The sequence below is a fragment of the Pleurodeles waltl genome, chromosome 4_1 (assembly GCF_031143425.1).
Source record: "Pleurodeles waltl isolate 20211129_DDA chromosome 4_1, aPleWal1.hap1.20221129, whole genome shotgun sequence".
Classification (NCBI taxonomy): domain Eukaryota; kingdom Metazoa; phylum Chordata; class Amphibia; order Caudata; family Salamandridae; genus Pleurodeles; species Pleurodeles waltl.
This window is the reverse complement of record NC_090442.1, coordinates 730,769,962-730,789,415: the sequence shown is the minus strand read 5'-3', so window position 1 is coordinate 730,789,415 and position 19,454 is coordinate 730,769,962. Positions and strand designations below refer to the sequence as shown.

At 45.0% G+C, this 19,454-nt stretch overlaps 1 protein-coding gene across 1 annotated transcript in view; it reads right to left on the bottom strand.

Annotated features, from left to right (window-relative positions):
• Positions 1–19,454, bottom strand: part of EXOC4 (exocyst complex component 4) — a 1,633,445-nt gene that overhangs the window by 1,101,358 nt on the left and 512,633 nt on the right. The window contains exon 8 of the mRNA XM_069229316.1: positions 15,396–15,541. Within this exon, the coding sequence (XP_069085417.1) occupies positions 15,396–15,541 (146 nt within the window). The remainder of the gene's footprint in view (positions 1–15,395; positions 15,542–19,454) is intronic.

Here is a 19,454-nt window from a genome sequence, read left to right as displayed (position 1 = left end):
ACGTCCGCAGAGAACCCTGAGTTGCGGAGCCAGGCCTGTCTCCTTGCCACCACAGCCGTGCCCATCGCCCTAGCCACCGAGTCGGTCGTGTCCAGCCCAGACTGGATAATCTGGGTTGCGGCAGCCTGGGCATCTGAAACAATGTTCAAAAGTCACTGGGGAAGCTCCGTATATGAAGATGATATGTCGTCCATAAGAGCATGGATGTATCTCCCCAGAATGCAAGTCGCGTTGGTGGCCTTCAATGCCATACTGCAAGACGAAAATATCTTCTTAGATTGCACGTCCAACGTTATGGAGTCCCTGTCCCCTGGTACCGTCGGGAAAGATCCAGGTGCTGACCTAGAGGAACAGGAGGCTTGCACCACCAGGCTCTCCGGCGTAGGGTGTCTAGACAGAAAGCCAGGGTCAGATGGCGCAGCCCGATATCTCCTGGCCACAGCCCTATGAACAGCAGAGGAAGATACTGGCTTCTTCCACACCTCTAACACCGGATCAAGCAAAGCCTCATTGAATGGCAAAAGAGGCTCCGCTGCAGCAGAGGCCGGATGTAGTACCTCAGTCAGCAAATTCTGCTTCGCCTCTGTCACCGGCAAAGGGAAGTCCAGAAAGTTAGCTGCCTTTCTTACCACAGCGTGAAAGGTAGCAGCCTCCTCCGTATACTCCCCTGGAGATGATAGGTCCCACTCAGGGTAAGTATCCAGCCCACTGGCTGTATCCAGACCATGAAGTCCATCACCAGAGTCCTCAACCTCTCCTTCCTCCAAGACTCGTTGGTACTCTTGCTCTTCCAAAAGACGGAGAGCACGCCTTCACGAGTGCAGTCTTTCTTCGATACGCGGAGTCGACATGGCCTCCGCCGAAGTCGAGGATCGGCGCCGATCTCCGGAACCATCCGACGCCATGTCCGGCGCTGAAGTCGGAGCCGGACGGAGAAAGTCACGTCTTGGAGTCTCCGATGGACCCGCCGGGGTCACAGGACGAAAGCCTGAAGTCGACGGGATGGAAATCTCCGGGGCCAAAACCTCTGGAGCCACCGGAGCGGCCACCGGCGCCGAGCCCACATTCCCTAAAGGGAGAAAGGGCATAAAGGGTGCCGGCCGTAGAGGCGCAGGACCACCCAAGGAAAAAGCCAACGGCCCCGAAGGACCAGCCGGAGCACCGCCTGGAGCCATCTGTTGGAAGATGGTATACATCGCATTCAGAAATGCGGTATTATCAGCTCCAGGGGCCGGAAAAGCCGGATACTGGGGTGCCTGGATCGAAGGCGACCCCGACGCCAGCCTCGACGTCTGTGACGCCGGAGAAAACACCTGAGGCTGCGTCACCTCGATCACAGAAGCCTGTCCAGGCGAAGTCGGTGACGCTGGAGAAAGTAACGGCGTCGATGGATGTGGCGTGACCGTGGGACTGACCTCCCAAGTCTTCCGACGCCGAGCCGAAGGCGACCTCGAACGAGACTCCTTGCTGGAATGGCGCCGTGAATCCCTACGGCGCCGGGAGTCTCGATGACGCCGATGAGACCTTGGCGAAGAAGACTTCTTATGATGTTTTTTCTCTTTCCTTTTCGACTTCGCCATGAATAGTTTAGCCTCACGTTCTTTCAGGGCCTTCGGATTCATGTGCTGACATGAATCACATGTTGCGACGTCGTGGTCGGAGCTTAAACACCATAAACAGTCGGAGTGAGGATCAGTAACGGACATCTTGCCCCCACACTCTCGACAGGGCTTGAAATCCGACTTCCTCTGAGACATAATTACCGCAGAGAAAATCCACGCAGCAGAAAATACACTGTAACTATGAAAGTAACAGTAGCTCCCTCGAAGATAACCGTTTCGAATGCACGGAAAAAAGGGAACTGACGTCGGCGAGGACCTCTTATTGCCTGTATGACATCAGACGGCGTCGCGTGGGCTAATGTGACGTCCTCGTCGACGTGCAGAAGCTAGGAAGAAGATTTCCGTCGAATGCTGGCGCCATGGGAGAATTCATTAGGTGAGGAATCCACAGGTAGTTGTATCCATCAGAACATCCTCTTCCCAAAGGTATCCAGACTTTTGGATTTCCTATCAGGTGGAGAATGCACCGGGGTGACTGTGGAGGTGGAGGCCAGGACCACCAAGCCCTCCGTGGTAGGGTGATGGGTGAGGAAACTGGGGTCCCCTGAGGTGGGGAGATGGTGGCGGGCAAGTGTCCTATGCACAAGAGCCTCTGTGCAGGTCCTGGACCTGGCCCTCAGTAGGATGTTGGTAAGGGCTTCACTGAATGGGAGTAATGGTTCTATGGGGGGCAACTACAGACTGAAGCACCTCTGTCAAGATGTTTGTCTTGACTGCCATTAAGGATAACATAAGGCCGAGGACCTCAGCAACCCACCGCACGCACCACTGTTGAGAATGAGGCACCCTCCTCCAAAGCCACTGTAGGGGTGAGACCAGGCCAGTGTCTGGGAGGTATCCAGTACACTGGCATGGAGACAGCCCAGGTGTAGGCTCCACCACATAGCTAGGCCTGAGTGCTCACAGCTCCACAAATCTTTTGGAAACTTGAACAGTGAAGTCGAAGACCTTTTCAACTTATTTTTCGTCTTGTGGGACTTCCCCAACTTCCCTGATGACTAGGAGTAGGACGACGGTCACCTGGTACTACTTCACAAACGATCTTAGGACCTTCCTCACAACCAAGACCGGGAGTGTCATTGAGTCGATCGACACTGGGCAGGGAGGATCTTGTGGGAGTGCGCCCTCATAGTCTTAGGGTGCATGGAGCGGCAGGCCTTGCATGTTTTGGTGTTGTGCTCTCATTCAAGACACCAGATACAAACCAAATGAGGGTCCGTCACTGACATCTGTCAGTGACAAGTGCAGAATGGTTTAAAACCTGCCTTTCTGGTGGACATTCTGCGCACCAGGAGACAAAGCCTCAAAAAAAACTTGGACAAAATGTCGAAAAAAGGTCAGTCAAAAAGTGACTGGGGGTAGCCCTTCTCTGGATCTGCACTGACTGGTGGGGAAATAAAAGAACTGATGTCAGCACGCTGGGGTGGTGCCAATAAAGGTACAGCATACATCAAATTCCAGCACGGATGACACTGACAATGCCATGCTGAGGTGAAAAACGCCACCTAAGGGCATGCAGGGGTACTGCTTACCAAAAATGTGAAAATCCAGTCTGACGCCTGGGGAATATTCTAAAGTAAGGGATCTGCGCCTAGAACACTATAAGATACACCAGAAATGCAGACTACTCAGTAAGGCCTTCATCAACAAAACTCACAAAGTTCTCCTGGAAGACCCCTAACCCAAGTCAGATCGGGCTGAAGACATTGGTTGGCAAGATGACAGGGCAGATGGAGACCAATACAAATCAGAGGAAGAACCAGGCCTTAGAGATTGATGTTCGACTGCAAGCATCTCCAACTGGATGGTAAGGGCGCGGGGCAATGAATAAGGGCACAGGATCTGACATGCTGGATCAGGAAAATATCATACTAGGTCTTTTGATTTGGCACGGCAGATAAGGTGGCGCAGTACTTAACAAACGGACTCAGGAAATCCCTAGATACAGGAAAATAGGGGACCCATAGGGTGGAGTGCATGTCCCTGAGCTTGGACAACAAGTTTGCATTCATGCTAGAGACAGACAACAAAATAGCTATGTTTTGGCCAAGTTTGTTAAGAACTTGAGGAATGGTTCTGATGGCTAACAATGCCAAGAATTGCTGTAATGTGATCTCCTCAGAAATTTTCTCAGGATAGCAGGAACCAGCTACACAATTTCTAGAAAGCATGAGCTCCCTGCTTTCCATGGAAAGTTGATGTTCTCATCTCATCAAAGTAGGCCCAAATCACAACTTTTTCTCTGTTGATTAGGTGAAGATATTGAGAAAATCGTTGTGCCAAAGATTTTTGTGTAGGGGTGTGTGTGGTCAAAAAAGGAGTTATTAGGCTGGCTGGTCCAGGTTCAAAGGCTCCAAAAGAGGCCAGAATAACAGAAGGGGCAGACAGTGGCAATATTACAAGTTCTTCAGAGGCTTCTTCCCCAACAGATATCCCGGACACTGTGAGATAGGGATCTTCAAGGAAGAAGCTAATGCCCTGGGGAAAGAAACAGTAGCCCTTACTTGTGGGCTATCATTTCTTCCCCACTAGATATGGGAGGTTGGCTGACTTGCTTCATTCACATGTGGCAGGACTTATATTCCTTCAGTGAAAGGACTCCATTTAGAGTTCCACCACTCACCATACAGGGAAAGAAACCTCACCCACTAGTCTTCTCGGAAGGAGCAATTACCATGATGGGCACAAAGGTGACAGAATTGGTACAGAACGGGGCAATGGGACACCATCCTGGAGACCTCCTCAAAATGTATTCTTGTTCCGGAAAATAGTCAAGGGGTATTGATCAGCAATCACTTTCAGAGAATTTAATGAGTGGCAGGTGAATCAGCATCTTAAAATGGAGGGTAACTCCTCTCTGGCCACTAATTTGGCGCTAAAGGTAAGACTAACATCCTTCACCTCTCCAATGATGCCTACTTTAACCGATCCTGATTTTACCCCTGGACTGCAAACAGACAGATTACGTTGCTGGCAAGAGGGCGGCTGCAATACTGGATGTTTGTCTGACCTTGACGGGATCATTCCCTTTGAACGACTAAAAAACGATTATGGCCTGAAAGATGAGGATCATATCCGTTACTTCCAGGATCGCCACCGGGTTATGCAACCCTCCACTGCAACTCATGTTGAGAGCCCTCTAACCCCGTTTGAAAAATGGTTACTACTTAAGAAAAACAACAGGCGCCTTATCTCGGAACTATACTTTCTACTGGGGAAAGGGGCTCATAGCACTCACTCTGCGGGACGGAGGAAATGGGAAGCGGAGCTCAGCAGAGCACTCTCGGATGATGACTGGGCCAACATCTTCTATAGAGCGTGACACGTTGCACACAATATGTCCAGCACCAAAACAGTGTATGAAATTGTTTCATATTGGTGCCAGACTCCCGCTGGTATTGCGTCCTGGAACCCAGAACACTCAAAGGAATGCTGGCAGTGATGCGGGGCGACTGGGACCCTGGAACATCTATTGTGGCATTGTTCGAAACTCACTCACTCACTTTTGGGAACAAGTCCTTGATGATAATGACTGGGCGTTTGACACGAGATCCCCAGCTTACACTATACTTGGCTTCCAATGTACTCACCACGTGGGATTCAAGTAGCATTCACATTAGGAGCGGCATATCAGGCGCTCTTCGCGCTCTGGGGAAACGATAAGAGCCCCCAATACCTAGCATGGCAATACAAACACTGGTTTATACAGGGCATGGAAAAGATTTGCCTTGCAGTTGACATGAACGTGGAGGCTTTCACCATAGACTGGGCCCCTTTTATATCCATTGTATCTTCTGAATTCACTAAATTGACCGGTCCAGTGTACTTGAAAGTGTTGAGACTGTTGACCGCACCCAACCCTTCTCCGATCTCCACATCCTGCTAACCCCACTGGGCATTTAAATCTAGCCATCTTAGCTCTTGGCCATCACAGACTCCTATCTTTGACCACTTAGCCTTATTTTATGAAGGTATGGCGGGAGGGAAGGTGGTTAATTGTTTCTTCCTTTTGTTTCGTTATGTTTTTGCTTAATGAAAATATCTCAGATTCGCTGCTGGCCTAAGAGTTGTAGGCAAAAAGCTGTGTATTTCCACCCTTTGCGAAAAGTAAGCCCCACCGGCACAATGTGGTTGTAGGCGATCAACACTTACTGCGGCTATAACAAATAAAACTGATCCATAAAATGGAGGGCATCCACCTCATCAGGGATGTCTTTCAGCTAATAGATTGAATGGTCTGAGTAAGCCTAAAGGAGTATACCTGGTGGTCCCAAGTCTAAGCATTCCAATGAAGTTACCTTCAGTTTCTATGGCAAATGGTGGCTTTTGCGCTTTCAGGTCCTGTTGTTAAGCCTCTTGTCCACGTCTTGCTGGATCACCAAGTCATTGAGTCTGACAGCAGAATTTCTATCAGTTAGGGGCACATGCCTGATAATATACCTTGAAAATAAGCTCCTAATTGACCAATTTCCTACATGCTAGTAATCCCAGCTGGAGATGACACTCAGTCTCCTCCAGAGACTATGGTTTGTTGTCTACGAGGAAAAAACTCAAACTGGTTCCACCATTGTCTGTGACCAGTCTAGGCTTCGTGATGGACTCAGAGCTGGTGACCCTTAAACTCTTACCAAAAAAATGGCACCGTAAGGAAGGAATCGTGGAGAGCACTGCTAAACAAATGTTCTCTCAGGCATCTGGTCAGATTGGTTCGGTTCCTCATCTTCCACTGCCAAATGATTTTTCCAGGGCCCCCCTTACTACAGAGCACCCTAAGGACTACAAGCCATAGTTGAACCAAATGGATAAGCTATTTTTGGTGCCAATCTGGACCTCATGACAGAATTGGATGCCAGCTGCCTAGGGTGTTGCACCAGATGTATCAACTCACAAACTAGAATTTTATAATCCTAAGTACCAGGTCACCAGATGTATCAACAGGACGACAGTGGTCAGAGCAAAAGTGAAAATTCCACATTAACTGACTGGAGCTACTGGCAAGCTCCTTTGCAGTGAAGTGTCTGACCCATGACAGCATCCCCTGTTGCGTTAGATGCTTCAACTGTCCTGTGGGTCATTGCTCCAGATTTTTGTTGGCACAAACATACTTTCATGAGGACAGAATACCTCTGACCCCAGCAGAATCCAGCAGCAGCCTTAACCTCCAAATACCTCCTGGATTCCACTGCATGGATGTTGTATTCAGGGATCTTCTAAAAACTGATAGCAATTTAGGGACCCTGCAAACTGAAACTGTCTAGCTTGAGGCATGACCATCAGCTCCTGGATACTTCAAATGGAGGCTGGAATCTGGAACAGATTGGATAACTACTATTGTACTAATTTATACTGATTACACACAATCTGGAACTTTTTGGTGATACGGGTTGAATAAATCACATACTCAATGAGTAGAAAAGCAAAACGTTTTGACAAAGGTTATTAACATGGAAGCATAAGATGATTTAATAAAATGCACATATACAGCGTAGTCAACAAATGAACATATGCATGTGCTAAGGTTAAGCAAAATAAGATTATTGAAAATGAAAATAATCTCTTATGAGCCTTTATCTGTCAGTCTATTAGTTGTAGCTGGGAGACCTCAGTAACTCCAGTAATCGGTGCAGCCTCAATACAAATGGCTTGAGCAGTGATATGGCGTTTGGGTGCTTGCTTGTATCTAGTTTTAAACAGATGTGTGCTGTCCAGTCTAAATTTGAAAAACGTCTTTCCAGAACCTTCTCGGTTCTGGATACTGTAAGCAACTGTGCAGGTGCTTTACACCACTCCACAGGCAAAACCTCTTGCAGTTTCTCTAAGGTATGTGAGGATGGTAGATGTCTACCCAAGAAACATGAACTCTGCTTAAACAGGCATACTTTGGCTATGTGTCCAGAGAAAATAAACATTAATTTCATGTGCAGCCAATGTTCAGTTCAATGCCAAAATCCTTTTCACTCCTACTGTTGCTACCAAACTTCTTATCTCAAGTTCAACCAAAAGGTAATGGTACCAAGTGCTGCTTCACTCTGCTGTTCTGTTCTTCACTTGCAGACGAAAACAAACTATTCTGCACTATTCAAAGTTATCTCCCTGATTTTAAGTACTATACTAACATCAGTCCACCACAGACACTTTTCTCCAAGATTGGTAAAAGGGCTGAAATTACATATTTTGGCACTTTGTGATGATCACAACAGTGACAGCACACCATTAGTTAACATGATCTTTGCAACACCATCGTACAGGTTTTAATTACGATTTCCGGTTCTAATGGAACTTTCCTGGGAATCTTCAATTCTTCTTTGCCAGTTTCTCAAAACTCTGCAGGATGGAAATGTGAGGTCATACCAGCGAATATTGGGGGGGGGGATCTCTGTGACAAATGGCCTGGAGGATAATTAAAAATGCTTAGAGATACCAGGCCACCCACTGCAGGCTGCGAGTCTCATCCAACACGCCTGGGAAGAAAGTACAATAAAACGATACCCTGGGTGAACAGGAGATGGTCCAGTTGGTGTTCTGAATGGGCTCTGGGCCCCACAGGAGCGGATCTTGTCAACTTACTTTATTTCTCTTCTCCTCGCTTAGGGAGGTATAAGAACGATTAAAGCAGTGAGGGCGGCCATTCCAGCAGGACACGCCCTCATTAACGGAGTACTGTTGGGGGAACATCCTACTGCCTCTAGGATTCTCAGAAGACTTAGATTGATCTCTCCATCAATTCTGAAATGCACCAACTTGTAGGATTTCAACCTGATTCTGAATTGTCTTCTTTCTTGGCCTGATAACGACATCTTAGAAAGGAATTTGCGGCTTAATTGGTGTTGTCTCTATGTACAGCATCCTGTATAAGAGTGTTACAGGTGACAGCACTGGACCTGCCAGGTAGGGTGTTTACCATGAAGGGGGCACCTTCATGACCACTAGAAGCACAAAGTCACCCTTTCTCTTCGTTCTGACAGGATCGTAACAGAAGCAGGATTAGACATAATATTTCCAGTGCAGATTTGCGATGAAAGAGAAAGTGTTGGTTGTCCTTGAGGGCTATTTAACCAAAGGACAGTTGTGACTGATGTAGGTCATGGGTCATTATTTTTGGGCTCATGGGAGTTGTAGTCTCAGAAGGTACTGCTGTTAGCAGGGGGGTCTGGCTGAGAATGTGAAATATATTTGTGCAGAACAGAAAAATACTAATAGGTTACAAAGTGTGTGTTTTATTTTTATAACTGTTGATGCCATACATACACAATCTCTTCGATTGTGATCACTATTGTAACCAGGTGCTCCGTTCCGTTTACAACCTAGCATTTTCTTCAAACATGGAATTGGGAAAAGGTTCTAATTTCCCAAAAGACTATGGTTACAATCGTTCGTCTGCAACTGATCAATGTCCTCAATTCCCTCATGGTGTATTTTTTCACTGAAGGTCAAAATACTGAAGTGATGAAGTTGACACCACCGATCAGTGAGAGAAGAAGAAATACAGTACAAGCCCAAGAGGAAATAAAATGTTAATTTTCTGAAATGCCAAAGTACTGTGAAAGACAAAAAACACAGGAAATCAATAGAGAAATGTTCACCCAAAGATACTGCATGACAAAAGCTAAATAACCCAATCCATATCACTAAATCTACAAATAAGCAAAAACTCATGTTTATTAGTAGATTGCATCAATGTTTGGCTGCGCTATTTTAAAAAAAAATCGAGTATTTTCAGTCAGTTCATTGTGAAATTTAATAGGTTATTGTTTTATCGCCTACCAACGGTCAAAGTGTTTCCTGGGAGCTGCGATGTTTTTGTAATACAGTGCGCAAACGGTCATGCATTGGCAGAAAAAATCAACATGGTATTTTAGGCAACAATGATTTTAGAAACAGCTTTAGTGTTTTGGCCTAAAGAACAGAAAATGCGTGACCTCGGGTACGAGATGGGAGTGCACTTGCTATCAAACTTTAGCCCTTGAATTATAGACCTCTGCTTTCGTGTTAAGAGGACACGAACATCTGCAAATGTTTAATCTGGAAGCATAAGGCAGTCAAACTGGTTTAAAACCTAATAGTTGTAAGAGAAATTAAAAAATAAACAGCGAAGCAGCCTGAGATTACTAAACGGGGCTAGAACGCAGACACATTGGGTGTAACTTTGCAGGACAGAATCTAGCAAAATTGTGATGAAATTGTAAATCAGACAGCTGCACACAACCAAATGCACACGATCACAGCGAACATACCACCACACCTCGTGTCTGTAAGATATATCTGTGAAGAACACAGAGTTTATTAAAGAAAGAAGTGTTAATCTAGCGCAGACTCTGTCAGCACTGTGACATGCTATTAGACAAGTCAGCTTTAGAATCCTTGGCTTTCCTCTGCAGGAGACTGACGGTGTACATGTCACAACCATCTGGGGGTTCCAGGGCAAGCAGGGACTACTGAGCAACAACTGAGGTGGCTACTGAAAACTGAGCCCCACGGAACGTCGACGCGCTCACACACTGTCACCACTTGACTCTTAGGCTCGCCAAACAGGCAGGCAGACCAAGTCTTCTCAGGGAGTTAGTGTGGGGGTAGAGACTCCGAACTCAACAATTACACAATATAACTCAATAATCACAGTCGAACCTAGCGCTTTAGCTTAACAAAAATATGCATTTTATTTCACCAACTACAGCACAAACAGAATATGCAAGAGAACACAGACTGCCAACAATAAACTACAAGTAACGCAGTAGCAATCCACCAAGGCAAATTACAGGTGCAAGCTAGCTATGCGGAATGAGAGCAGATTACTGTGTCTCTGACGCACAGGCCATGCTCCTAACGTACCTCTTTTTAGCTGTTGGGAATCAGGCCCAAATCCAACCGCGGGGTGCCACTGGAGCCTAATTCAGTGAGCGTTTACATTGTCCAATGCAAATTCCTTGTATTGAAATGGAAGGCAAGAGCCCTTTTTTGTCTTCTGAAATATTACTATTTTAATATGTAGGTGGTGTGCCGGAAAGATACTGGGAAAAAGTGAAGTGTAACGGAAATGATGGAGGTCGACATCTTGCTCTTTCTCACTAAATACTTTACCTATTTAAAAATGTGTAATGTTGTAATAAATGCAAACAATTACTTTGATTCACATTTTTTTAAAGCTTGCTTTTGGCATCTACAATAACAATTAAAAGGTGCACAAACAACTAATTGTGCTCATTTATTGCAGCTTGCATCATAGGAAGTTCTTTGAATTCAATGACTCCTATTCCACAAAGACTTCAGGTGTGACTCTTTTTTTCACGAATACAAAATATAAGAACTCTAGGTGCTCATTACAACCCTGGCTGGTGCTGTTAACAAAGAACACTGTGGATGATAGCCACAGACCGCTACTACTGTTGGAAGTGTATGTTTCATTCAGCATGCCAGACATCAAGCTCACGTGAGAGGAAGATACCTGTGAATTTAGGCAAAAGGTGCCCTCATTTTAGCATTGTAGAGGAAAGTCTCCTTGAGAACGTCACAGGTGATTCATCAAATCCCAGCAGGGGAGAAACTTTTTGAAATGGTGAAATCACCTTCACCAAATATCCTACAATCAGTGTGGACAGACCTATAACTTGATTAAATTTTGACTAAAGTTTAGTATCTCCTTTTTTATACCATCATTTTTGTAACCCTCAAAAAGCAGGCCTATACTTCAAAGTATTTTAATACATACAAACAGCAGAGCCTATTACCCGGGGGATCGGTCATGCCATATATGTTACTGACCGGGGTGGAGTAGGGCTTAATATTGGGTTTTCTGACTCCTCCTCGGTCAATAAATAAGTGGAAGTGCCCTTCAATGCTTGGTTATTTTGCCTAATTCTTCATTACTGCCAGCATAGAGGGGGGAAGAGGAAATGTATGGGAGGGCTCATCCTCCTCAAGCATCGTCTATAACTCAAAAGCCTTACCCACTCAATTAGACTGACCAGGAATTATGTGTCAGAAAAGCATATCATGCTTACTGTAGATAAACCCTCACCCACCAGCATCCCATTGCGGAATGATTCATAATTGGGTTCATTCCCGTCCCACTGCGGAATGAGGAGTATGCTACCTGTGAACTACAGGGGAGCACTAGATAGCATTCAACTAATGTATCCAGTAGAATAGGACATAGGGGGGCTACATTGTAGATTCCAAATTCCTAGCTAGCGGTGGTTAAATACTTTAATCTGTACCCTAACTAGCATGGTTAAAATCTGGGGAAAAGTTGGGAAGCTAATAAAGGGTTCAATGACCTTGGCTTCCCATATGGTGTACATGTTTCTGTCACCCTTCCTTGTGGCGTCGTCAGGACAGTATCTTACACTCCCTAAGACCACTCCTAACTTAAGTGCAGAGTGCTATCCAATCAGGCCCTCTGCATGCCCCAATGAAAATAATGAACCTCCTTGGTGTCTGTTCCACTGCTTCTGTAAAAAGATAAAGGGTTAGCTGGGAAAGTTCTAGGACAAGAACGCTTGTGTGCCCAAAGGTGATAGAACATAAAAAGGCTGCATTTCAGATACTACCGTTTAATAGTTAGCATTAATATCATGCTGTGAAATGCCCCATGACAAGCTATGCATCAATGGTGGAAACAGGTCCAGAAAGTGTAATGATTAGTCAAAATAATGAACACTTCTAATACACATAATGGACGTATTCCCAAGTGTACACACGTTCTCTCTCACACCATTCTACCCACACATAATGATAATACGTACATATGGGAACACTTAATTGTGCCCCATGGGTCCACATATACGAGGCAGGCCTACAGTCACCCACTGTGTAAGTATGAAAAAGGAGAGCATGTAAACCGCACTAATATGCCTCATTATTCTCGGCCATTTCTGAAGATCCACGTGGCCAAGCCATACTTACATTGTAAAGGTCCAACACCTGGCCCTTTCCCTTGAAAAAACGTCATTCATGCCCGCATGTTGAGCTATAGCTCGAACCGCTGGTTTTTAAACTCTTGAAGTGGAGTCCCTTGAAAGACGCGCGCCTCACGCGTAGTGCAATGGTGGATGGGTAACGGTCCAAGAGACCGTCTACCTTCCAAACATGGCGGGTGTAAGTGGAACTATTTCCTGGTTCACACTCAAAATCTAAGTTACGGGTAGGAAATATCTATATATGTGGGGGGTTATTGAATTTGCTAAACCCAAAAAATGTGCTGGTTCAAGACAAACTGCGATTTCCTTATGAAAAATTAAAATTGTAATAGTGAAAATAATAGTACTACGTCAAAGTATTAGTGTTATAAAAACACACAAGGGGAAAAGATAAATAATACGCAAGAGGGAAACTCTAATTATACAGATAACCAAAAAACAATGAATGCGGAAAAACAACTTATGGGTAATAATGTTGAAAAAGAACTCAAAGGTAATAATGCAAATAATGGTGCTTGGACAAAAATACAAAGAGAACCAGAATACAGTTAATTAGTTAAAAAAAAAAAAAAAAAAAAAGGAAAAATGAGAGAAACAAATTTATGATATAAGAAGAAAATAAGAATAAGACACCAGCCTAGTCTTGTTATGGTGTCCAGATTAGGAGGTGAATTTGCCCCAGAGTATATTGTCGTTGAGGCAAACTACATGGGTATTCAATTAAAAAACCCACGGCTGTTCTCCTTCAAGGATTCTTCGTTCACAGCTGGTTGCCTCTAGTATGTATTCAGAGGACCACCCACTTGCAATTCGTAAACTGTCTCAATTCCCACTCTGTTACCTCCAAAGTTCACTACTTTTGTGTTTTTTGTCAGAGGACAGACATTACATCTTCCACGTGGATAATGTCCTACTAGTTTTAAGAGGGTCCCTACGGGTGTCCTAGTCAACATTAATTGTCTCAAGGGTCTTGTGTGGACAAGTGCGTCTTTGAGGCTTCTCTTATGTGAAAACATTGGCTTTAGAAGATTCAGGGTACCACTGTTCAAAATGTTCCAATTTTTATTATCTTACTGACTTTATCAGAGGCCACATTGAACATTGTTACGCAGATTAAAAAATCTCCTGTCTTTCTTTGCGGTGTATTATCCAACAGTGGTGCGAGACAACGTGTGTACACTTGGGAATACGAACATTACGTTTATCAGAAGTGTTCATTATTTTGACTGGTCATTACACTTTCAGGACTTGCTTCCGCCATTGATGCCTAGCTTTTCACAGGGCATTTCACAGCAAGGTATTAATGCTAATTATTAAACGTTAGTATCTGGAATTTATATTTTCTCACATTGGGGCATACAAGCGGTAGTGTCCTAAGAGTTTCCAGGCTAACCCTTTATCTTTTTACAGAAGCAATGGAACAGACACAAAGTAGGTGCATTATTTTCATTGTGACATGCAGGGTGTGTGATTGGCCAGCACTGTGCACTTACGTAAGTAGTGGTCTTATGGAGTGTACAATACGGTCCTGACGATGCCACAAGGAAGGGTGGCAGAAACATGCAAACCATAAAGGAAGCCAAGGTCACTCAATCCTTTCTTACCCTTTCTTAGCTTCCCAATTTCTTTCCTTGCCTCACCATTCTCGATGTGCCTTAAAACAAACTGATTGCAGGGAGTCTTGGTCCTAGTCTTTCCAAAACGACAATGACAGGTCGACTCGTTTACGAAGCGGTCAGCCGTATGGTTAACGGATAAGCTTTGAGAAGCAGTTTTTCAGTGGGACACTTATCTTGCACAACAAACAGACATTTTCCTTTCAGGTAAGAAATATCTGCACAGAACAATAGTGGGTCCTGGACAGCCTCAAGAGAAATCACCAAACAGCAGGACATTTACGACAACCATAATTCTCAAAGTGGATTCCTTCAGCTTTATTCACATTTTACAATTCTCCTATGAATCCTAGTTGTGTGTCCTGGCTGGCACTTCAGCTGAGTGGGCCCCCGACTTCAAACAATAAGCTGGTTTGTCTTCGTAACGCAATTCTACTGGGGTGTGTGTCACCTGGAGACATAGGATACTGCCCAAAAGAATCTACCCTTAAAACTCATAGGAAACAGCTGAGACTTTCTGTAGAGTAACACTGCTAGCAGTCATTTTTCTTACAAGTTCTCTCTCCAAGGCTACCGGTGGAGGCCCTCTACTGCCCTCCATACTATGATAAGGGCAAATACCCTGTGAATAAAATCTTGAACTTTACATTTAAAAAACATAGGGTGGACGTTCTTTGACTCATGGGTGTTCTGAGACAACCCTACCCCAGAGTGCTATGTTTTGTTACACGTCTCCTACGGAGTAATAATTCTATTAATACATATCTGTGGTTGCCTCTGCTTTTCTCGGTTGGAGTAGAACGTGGGAACAAGTAGCCATCACATAGTGAACTGAACTTGTAGCAAACTTGGCTGAGGTGTGCAGCCTATTCATATCCAGTCGTAGCAGAGGTGGAGGAGTTGGTGTAAAAAAGGAAATAAAAGAAGGGCATAACCACTGCTTATTTTGTAAGCAAGAGCTGGGCACAATAATATACACTTTTCTGCTGTGGCCCAAGATACATAGAATGCCCTAAATGTGATCTGCTGAGTGGCATATCAACTCTCTTCCACTTATCTCCTGAATAACACACTTCATGCAATGAGATGTAAACATGCTAGTCCAGATGTTTCCCACAATCGAACTCTGAGACTGAGGAAGATAAATTCACAAGTAGTCAGAGGTGGACAGAGCTATTAACGTGTCTGCTCATCTAGACACTGGCTCCTCCACCTGTAACATTGACAAACAGCAAACTTACTTAAAGAGTGAGTTTTTCGGTCTTTGTGGTTTCTTTTTAGCAAAGAAGGCAGCAAATTCCCGGCCTGTGCTGCCATAACTGAGCTGTGCGGAAGGTTCCGAAGACGTCCGTGTATTTTTCATATCCAAGTATTCTGTCAGCAGCATCTGTGTGGAGAAAATACTGGCTGAAAACAGGTACAAAAGAGTACTGAAACACTTCACTGTCAAATCATTTACTAAAACTATTACAATTTTCAATTATGGCTGGTGAAGTAGGAGGCTGGCTCAAATAAAACTCAACAGCAGGTAATAGAAGCATAAATAAGAGTCCAATGAATGCCGTAGAATGCCCCACGTTATGAGCAATCACATGTTTCAGTGGAACAAGTTACTTACCTTCAGAACTGCTATTACTGATGGGTACTGACCTTACCTCAGATTTCCCATTTTCTTGCATACTCGAGCAGCACACTGCAACTGAAATGTTTCTAGTTATTCTATCCTTTCAGCACTAGATGGTAGCAATGCAGGTCATTCACCAGATCAGGCAGATATGACATCATTTTTGGAAGTGACATAGCAGATCCATAAATCACGAAAAGCACTATTGTCATCAGATCAGCATAAGGAACAAGTTAACACTCTTTTTGGTGAATACCCTATCTAACCGCAGATTTCTCACCTTTCAAATACCAGATTTTTCATAGCATTGCTCCAGCATGCTGATAGGTAGTGCCATGCAGCTCTACGTCAGCTTTGTCCTGCCCTGGAGGTAACATCGAAACAGAATATAAATGCTACCAATGCATGCTGATCATCATGTGCAGATCTCTTGACTGGGACATTTTATGTATGGAAAAAGAGACCATTCCACAGAATGGGAAGCAGGGAGGTTGGTGAGGAATCTGCGATTAGTGTCCACGGTAAATAGCGTTAATGAAGGTAAGTAGCTTGTTCTTCTGATGGATACTTCTAGACGCAGATTTCTCACCTTGTGAATAGATACCAAAGCAGCACCTCCTAAGGTGGGTGGGTCTGTGGATTGGCATACACGAACAAATCCTGTAGGGTGGGACACAAAAAGTGCCCCTCCAATATAAACAGGCTATCAAAGCAGAAGTGCTACATGAACATTTGAAGTTACACCCACGTCATGCCCTGACAGATACTCTGCGTGCCAGCGCAGCAGTAGTGGCCTTGGCTCTGGTTAAATAACCCCTCAGAAATTCTAGAGTCTGCTTCTTGGCCAGTGGGCAGTAGATCTTAATACCGACGACTATAAGCCATGGTATTGCCCTTTTCTGGACTTCCTCACCCTTCTTTACTCCACAGAACCACACAAACAGCTGATCATCTACACGATGGTCTTTGGTACGAATGATGTAAAAGCTTAAGGCTCTTTAGAGGTGAAAACAATTGAGAATGCCCGAAGAGTGATAGATTGCCTAACATGAAAGGGCAAAAATTCCACTCTAGACCACACACCAGTTTATCTGGTGATAAAGGTTGTATTTGGAGGCTGACCGGGCAGAGCTTGCAGTTCACTCATGTGACAAGCAGAAGTTATCACAATGAGAAAGACAGTTATAAGAGTCAGGAGACAAAAAGGGCAGATGTGTATTTGTCCAAATGAGGTACACATAAGTAATGTGAGAACCAAATTAAGATCCCACTTGGCGTCACAGAAGGTTTGGGTGAGAAAATATGACCTAAACATTTAGGAAAAAGCATCCCAACTGGTTATTCAAACACAGACAGTTGGTGCATTAAATGCAAAAAAGGCCAAAAGGGCTATCAAATGACCTTTAACAATACTCACAAGCTGAGTTTGGCATGTTAGGCCAAAGACAGTGCAAAAAGCAAAGCATCCAACATATTTGCTTACAATGAGTTTGTATGGCAGAACTATCCCAGTACCGGGCGTAAACAGATTTTGTAGATTGACACCTGGTTGCTAGAATGACATCCACAATTTCAGGAATAAGGTTAAAGGCAGTAAACTATTGTTGTGGTTATTGCACAGGCGCAGGACCCTGCGCTGCTGTCACAAAGGAAGATCCTTTCAAAGCAGCAGCCTGTATGTAGAACAGAAGCTCATACCCAGAAGTTCCAGGTACTGCACTCTCTCAGCCCAATCCAGAACCAATAGGATGAGTTGTGCCAGGTTATTCTTCAGCTTTTTCATAACTCGGAACAGTTGAGGCAGCAGCAGGAAGGTATACACGCATCCAGCCCAGGCGCAATGCATCTTTGTGAGAGTCCTTTTGAAATCGACAATGTGTAAAACTGTTGACATTGCGTATTCTCAGCAGTAGTGAAGAGAACAGGCCAGGGCTCTCTGCACTGGTGGAAGACATCCTGCACCACCTTCGGGTGTAGCTGCCATTTGTGATACGCTAGGCATTGCTGGTCGAGTTTGTTTGCCCTGGAGTTCAAAGATCCTGCCAGATGGCAGACGATCAGGGAGATGCCCCTACAACTTATTTCCAGAGCCGTTGGTCCTTCTGGCACAGAACCCAGGCACCACTTTGCCCTCCTTTTTGTAGTACAAGATGGAGGTGGTGTTCTTCCTGAATACCTGAACCAACCTCACTTTCATAGACGGTAGAAAGGTTTTCAATTACAAGTGAAGGGCCCACAAGTCCAGTAGATCTTTGTGCAAGCAGGTCCCCGCTGAAGACTTGGGTACTCTGATCTCCACCTCCATAACCCAGTAGTGGTGCATCCTTTACCAATGGCAGCTCTGGGTTGAGTAGGGACAGAGGTATGTTGCTGGGCCAATTGCAGTTGGATAGTCGTCACTGCAGGTCTTTTGCAGCATCTACCGAAACATGAAGGAAATTTGACAGGTTCCCTTGCTGTTGAGCCCACTGAGACTTCAAATTCCACTGTAGAGTTCTCATGTGCCGTCTGGTGAAGTTCACAAGGAGGATGCAGGAGGCCAAGAGGCCAATAAGTGTAGGACTATTTGGAGCACCCTTCTGTTGGATGTGATGCCCTGCTACCTGTGAAAGTAATACAGGGTGGCCATGTTCTGCCAATGGCATTGGAAACTGAAGTATTACTGAGTAGTGAGTTGATCCTGCTGGCCCAGATGTTGTTGACTGCTTTCTCAGTCCTGGCCGCATAAGTCTTTGAGCCAAGCCCCTTCCGAAGCTTCGAAAGAAGCTAAACTGCTGGGAACAATGTCTCATTGGCATAGAAAGGCCAAGAGAGTGCCCTATTATCTTTAAAGTACTTCAGTGTAGAGTGTGTCACATCACTAAAGGAACAGGTGACATCAAATGGCGTATCCATCAGTGTTGCTTGGCCATCACCCAAAACACCTGTGGTTTTCATCCATGTGTGGTGCTGAAGCGCTACACTGGTACAGATTTCACTGCCCAAGCAACCAGTAGAGTTCAGCCCAAAGAGGATGACTTACTGCATTATTTTTTGACCATCCTGAATAATTTGTGCAAGATTGGCAGAATATTCATCTGGGACTGTTGGCAAGATCTGGCTAACCATTTCTCACAATGCATGTGAGTATTATCCTAGGAGATGGCTAGCATTGATAGACGAAGGGCGAGTCTGGCGGAGGAAAACATCCTTTTCCCCAAAGGTCTGCATAGGCCATAATTCAGTATCAGGAGGAAAAGTAGGGAAAGACCACCAAACTTTCAGACACAGGGTGTTGCATGAGAAAGCTGCGTCTCCTGGGGCAGGTCTACGTCTTCTAGCTATTTGCCTGTTTACCGGCAGACAAGAGAAAGGTTTGGCCCACATGCCAATCAGGGCTTCATTAAACTGAAGAAGAGGTCCTGTGGAAGCCTGCCCAGGTTGCAGGACCTCCGTCAGGACATTGGTTTTAGCCTCAGTGGACGGCAGTTGTATGTCTAAAACTTCATCAGCACGTTGGATTACCTCCCCAAAAGAGGCTGATTGCTCTGGGGTAAGCATAGGATGGAGTGGGGGGAGAGGTGGTACTCAACCAACTGGCAGGAGAGGTGGTGTACAGTTCACTAGGCTCCTGCAGGTCCATATAAAGATTGTCATGGTCATGAAAAAGGGATGCATTATCCCGTTATCTCCATTA